The sequence below is a fragment of the Apiospora aurea genome (assembly GCF_038362705.1).
Source record: "Apiospora aurea strain CBS 24483 chromosome Unknown utg000001l_segment0_segment0, whole genome shotgun sequence".
Classification (NCBI taxonomy): Eukaryota; Fungi; Ascomycota; class Sordariomycetes; order Amphisphaeriales; family Apiosporaceae; genus Apiospora; species Apiospora aurea.
The window spans coordinates 7,502,797-7,508,796 of record NW_027117388.1 but is presented as its reverse complement, the minus strand read 5'-3'; the positions used below and the strand labels follow the sequence as shown (position 1 = coordinate 7,508,796).

The 6,000-nt window shown below is 41.9% G+C and overlaps 2 protein-coding genes across 2 annotated transcripts; one reads left to right on the top strand and one right to left on the bottom strand.

Annotated features, from left to right (window-relative positions):
- Window positions 1–2,945: 2,945 nt before the first annotated feature.
- Window positions 2,946–3,625, top strand: PG986_002302 (uncharacterized protein; the record flags this gene model as incomplete). Its single annotated transcript, XM_066838524.1, has 2 exons — window positions 2,946–3,053; window positions 3,116–3,625. The coding sequence occupies 2 exons, from the start codon at window positions 2,946–2,948 to the stop codon at window positions 3,623–3,625; spliced, it is 618 nt and encodes a 205-aa protein (XP_066707417.1).
- A 780-nt stretch (window positions 3,626–4,405) lies between these two features.
- Window positions 4,406–5,147, bottom strand: PG986_002301 (uncharacterized protein; the record flags this gene model as incomplete). Its single annotated transcript, XM_066838523.1, has 2 exons — window positions 4,406–4,702; window positions 5,070–5,147. 2 exons carry the CDS (start codon window positions 5,145–5,147, stop codon window positions 4,406–4,408), a joined length of 375 nt encoding a protein of 124 aa, XP_066707416.1.
- Between the last annotated feature and the right edge of the window lie 853 nt (window positions 5,148–6,000).

The window sequence follows — 6,000 nt, the reverse complement described above, 5'->3', positions numbered from 1 at the left end:
TCGAGGCGAAAACGATCGCGAATTTAAATTAATTATATATTATACGATTAATTACTCTTCGAAATTCGTAAACTTTTATATTAATAACTACGTATCTCGTTATAAAATATCACCGCGACGCCGATAACGTAAAATTATATAGGAAATATTATATATTCGCATTACGGCTTATACGCGTAATTTAAGGTTTTTTTAAAACGCTTAAAGCGTTAATTATATATCGTTCTTTTTCCATTAATTTACCATCGTGAGTAGTAAAAATATAAGGCATGAAATATAAGTTATACGGAATTAAAAAAAAGTGTTTAATTAGACCGTATATTTAATTAGACCGTGGATTACGTTAAAATAAATAGGATAAATAAAGAAGTATATTAATAATAATAATATTATTATTTTAATAATATACCTCGAATTCGGCCGAAATATAGTTCTCGTAGCCGTCGAGAATTAAAAGGCGGTAACGACTTTTCGTTTTCGATTTAATATATTTATCGAAATGCTTAATCCAGTTTAGGCTTATTTCGTTATTAGTCTAGCTATTAAAAGTCGGCTTAATTATTTAATCGCCTGGTAAATCGGTTTTACGGGATTAATTCGCGAGGTAATATTAACCTTAAACGATTAAAAACGGCGGAATATATTAGCCCTACGAATTAATATATTTAATTACCGTTACTTATTCCCGATTATTAAACTAAATCGACTTCGCCTTTCTACGCCGCTCGGCGCGTATTACAACGAGTGTTAACCTGATTATGCTTATTATAAAGCCGGTTTTATCGAAATTTTAAATGTTTTTATTAACGATCCTATATTTTACCTTTATATTTATAACTAACGTGGTTTACCACTACGCGACGCATATCACTTGGCGACGCACCTTTTCCACTTCTCGACCTTTTTATATAAATTAATTTAATTACAACGCTTAAAATTAATTAAAACTACTCGTTATCCGATTTTTTATTTAATTTTATATCCTTTTTATATATTCGCATATTATAACCTGTTTCGCCGTAAATATTATAGCGCTTTTTATTGATCGCTTTCCGCTTCGACGAACCCTTATTTTTATTTTTATTAGGCGTTAAACGCTTCCTTTTTTACTTTTTCGTTCTGTAGCTGTTAAAATTCTTTAATAGTAAGGGCTTTTTTAAACTAGATTCGCGACTTTTTAGTTCTTCGGCGTTTAAAAAGTGTTAAATTAACCTCTTTTAATATATATATTTTATCGCGTATAAGGGTTATTTTATAAACTATTTTGGTTATACCCTTCGCTATTTAGTCTACCGTATCTAAAATCGGCGTTGAAAAGCTTCTTTAATAGGTAAACACCCTTTTTTTAATATAAATAGAATATTTAGTTATTTATTAAGGGTTGAACGGCGTTTAAAGGTCGTAGGTACTGGCCGTCCTTAGACGGGATGGGTTAAGTATAAGCGTCCGGAGACGCATATTTAATTTATTAATTATTTCGTTAAGGTTATAAGGTATTAAATTAAATACGTTGAATCTAGATTTAATATTAACTTCCGTAAAAATAGTAAAATACGCGGCTTTAAAGGCGATAAAGAACTCGAGTTTAGTAATATAATTTATAAAAGCTTTAATAAATAACTCGATTTTTTCGAATAAACACGTTTTAAAAGCGAATAAAGTATTATATCGAAAAGTTAGAGTAAATATAATAAATAAGGAGGTATATTAATAATAATAATATCGTTATCCTGGCAGTATACTTTGAATTCGGCCGAAATATAGTTCTCGTAGCCGTCGAGAATTAGAAAGCGGTAACGACTTTTCGTTTACGATTTAATATATTTATCGAAATACTTAATCCAATTTAAGCTTATTTCGTTATTAGTCTAACTATTAAAAGTCGGCTTAATTATTTAATTACCCGGTAAATCGGTTTTACGGGACTAGTTCGCGAAGTAATATTAATTTTAAATAATTAAGAACGGCGGAATATATTAGCTTTATAAATTAATATATTTAATCGCCGTTACTTATTCACGATTACTAAGCTAAACCGACTTCGCTTTTTTACGCCGCTCGGCGCGTATTACGATAAGTATTAACCCGATTATATTTATTATAAAGCCGGTTTCGTCGAAATTTTAAATATCTTCGTCGATAATTCCGTATTTCGCTTTTATATTCGCGATTAGCGTAAACTAGGCAGAAATAACTTTGGAATTCTCGTAAAAAGCTTTTTAGTAATCGTACTAACAATTTATTTTAGTTTTTAAGTCCGGGTTACGGTCGATAAAGCGTTTAACCTAGTATTTACCGACGCGATAAAGAGATTAGCCATATTTTTTATATTAGCGAGATCGGGAGGCATCCTTCGAATATCTAGATTAATTATATATTTACGAAGTACCTCCTCTTTAATTAGATTTATTTTACGTCGTTTCGGTCGGATTTCGCGTTTTAAAGTTCGGCCGTAAATTTAATAACGTAAAGTTAATTTAAGTATATTATAAGTCTTTATTATTACTTTTTAATTTATTTAATTCGGTTCGTTTCGTATCGCTTAAATTATTAAAACTATCCGATTTCTTTAAGATTAATTAAGTATTATAGTTATAAAAGTATTACGCGTTAAAGTTTAATTATATTAGAATTAAATTAAAGTACGTTACTAAGTAATATACGTTATATAATAATAAACTACGTTAATTATAGTTTTTAAAATATTCTTTTATTTATTTATTTTATTTTAAAATATATATTTCTTTTCTTAAAAAGCGTGGGTAATTTATAGGTTACCTACCGTAAAATATAATACCTATAGGTTACTTATAAATATTATTAGTTACACATTCCTATTTATAAGTTAAATAGGTAGCTAAAAGAAAATAGCGTGGGTACCCATAACCGAACCATACGCGCAAGTCTGGGCCTACAGTTCGAGGAGGCGACGTCCAGCTAGCGGAATGGGCTGGAGGGCAGCCACACTCACTGGCGCGTGCTGCGGTACCGGCTGGGACCTCTGGAATGCGTGGTTTACTGTGAAGCTGATGCAACAACTGAGCCTTAGGCGTGTGAGTTCTCAGCAGCCCCTGGCTCGGGTTCAGCGGGGGATAGTAGCATACCTGCGCGTGAGGGCAGCTCGGCAGCCGTGGTGGGCGTCCGGGGCCACTTGACAGATCAGAAACATGCAGTCGAGATCAAGAGCAGCGAGCGACCGAATGCTAGACCGCATGGTAGATTCCCGGGCAGTTTCGCTTGGATGCAGCTGTTGCCGAAACTGTGGGCTGGTTGCGCCAGCCATCTGCTCCTGGGTCGGCTTGCCGATGGCGAAATCACCCGGATGCAAATGGTCGATGTACGGCGAAGAGTGGCACACTGGAGCCGTGGGAACTACAAACAAGAGGCCCTGCGTAGACTCCCGGCTCTGATCTCGGAGCTCAAGGATGCGGTGCGGGCTACCCCGAACGGCCAAGCGGCCCTGGTGTTTCGCGGAGTGGGCTTAGAGGAGATCGGGGCGGAGGTTGAGGCGGAGGTCGATGTGTACAGCCTTGGGCAGGACGAAGGCCGCGTGATATCGCGAGAAATGATCAACAAGCTCTGGGATGCCTCGGGGAGAAAGAAAGCCCAAAGTCGAGGGAGATGAACAGTTCAATGTCCAGCTCACGGCTGCACAGTGCTCCAAGGGAAGCATTAGCAGGTGCTTCAGGCAAACAGGCACCTGAACGAGCGATTTTGATAAGCTGATTTCAGCACCTTTCAGGAGAGCTGCGCTGGAGGGTGGGGCTTCATTCACTGACTGTTAGCGATGTGAATTGCTGCTTCGGCTCCACGGTGTCGGCGCCCATTTGATGTGTTTGATAGCCTCCCTTTCGAGATCTCACAAAACCCACCTGTCAATCGACAATATCTGGCCGGCTATATGCTCTCGCCAGGGACCCCCGCAAGTCGATTCATGGTGTCAGCACCACCGCAAACCACAATGGCGAAGCTACCTACCCGATGTGAAGAATATCTTGTTGGTAAGTACTTCCACTGTTTACTCCATGTTGCTTCCTGTCCCGGTCTATGTCATCTGGCAGGTGCCTTCTTGCTACTTCCTTCTTAATGTCAGTCGACTTTTGAAACGAGACTAGAACACTGAACCTTTTTTGCCAGCCAGGACTCCTCGACTGCACTTCTTTTCTCCATCTTGACCCCTCCGTCCTCTCGGTATCCTATCTCATCTTGGTCTGACCAATTCATGCGACCGTGTTGATGGCTTCTCGTGCATCCCGAGATGGCGGGACCGTGCCGTCTGCTTGCCGATCAACGAATGAAGTCAACGCTAAAGCCGTGTGCAAGTCGCCTGGGCAGCCCACCATCAGGGAATTCTGGGCTAGCAGCGGCGTCAATGTCCAGAACAAGGAGCCTGTCGTGCCCGCAATTAACGTAAGAACCCTCTCGTCATACGTGGTTTCTCGCTCGAACGCAGCATGCTGACGTGTGTCGACAGGTTCCCAAAGGGTTGGAGAATACCGAGCGCAGATTGTTGGAGCTCATCAGCCACATCGACAAGAAGCAGAAGAAGATCCTTTCGTTGAGGACCGATCTGGATAAGGGCAAGGAAGCCGGACAGAGTGGCCAACAACCCCTCGACTTCGCAGCCGAGGTGGGCATGAAGCTCCAGATCGCCGTCCATCTCACCTTCGTCATCAAGGCCCAGATCAAGTTCACTGCGAAACTGGGAGACGTCAAGATGCGCCGGAAAACTGCTAAAGGCGTGGAGACAACATACCTGGAGCGTCTTTGGTCCCTGTACGGCCCGCTGTACGGATACGAGGACTTTCGCGTCGAGCCCGACTACCTACCCTTGAACTTCGACGCTTGTAATATCCTCAATGGCGGCGAACTCCTGCAGGCGCGTTTGAACAAGGAGGCCAAGTCCGTTCCTCCGACTCCAGTTATCGGTGTCAAGCGATCGCGCGCGCAGGATGAGAAGTCTTCCAAGAGACCGAAGAACAGCAGGGTGGCCGTTGCCTACAACGCCCAACCGATGAATCCAATGCAGAGACCGTATTTTGGTCAACAGTTCGGTTTTCAAACAATACCCTGCCAAAGAACTTCTTTCGGTCCGCCTTTTGGTCAACAGTCCGGTCCTCCAATGGCACCGTGGCAGACTGCACCATGGCAAACTGCACCGTGGCAGACGGCTCAGTATGGTCCTCAGTATAGTCCTCAATTCGGTCCTCAGAATGGCCCTCAGTACAATCCGCAGTACAGTCCGCAGTACAGTCCTCAGTACAGACCTCAGTTCGGTCCTCAATATGGCCCTCAGTGTGGCCCGTAGTTCAGTCCTCTGGTGGCGACACCATAGCAGTACTTCCAATGGAGCATGCAAGTCAGCCCACAGATGCATGTTGCAGCAGTCTCTTTCAGGTGGCCGGACCGAGAATTGCATCAGCGGCCCTCTTGCGCAACATGGATGTCGTGGATTCCATACATACACTGGCGGTCTTTCCCAGCAGCAACCCGTCCTTTCCCCAAGTTGACTGATAATATGGTTAAGCTTGATAGCGATGATGAGAGTGGTGATCTTGGTCTCGTGTGAGATGATTACAACTGCAAGTTAGAAGGCGAGGTTTCGAAGAAGATGCTGCTTGCTCTATGTATTGCTTTATGGCCGACGGGATTTCGCAGATAGACAGTAACTTGATCCAATAAGTTTTGTTTGTTATGGTGTTTTCGGTTTTTCTGATATTCTGTTCCTGCGTGCTACTAGAGCAACAGGGCCACACTTACAGTCTGAAATCTACCTGGCCGACATCGCTGAGATTTGTTGTCGTGACCCTGAGCTTGGACGGATGAGACATGCGACGATACCCATGGCTGACAGTTTTTCTGCCACTTTAAGGTGCCCTCAAATTAGGATGATCCTATGCGCGCCTACAAGACCCTAGCTGCAAAGGTTGGGATACCTGGTCTTTTGTAATATGTCGCAACGACGGATGAAATTACATAATACTGTAAACGAAGAGCGAT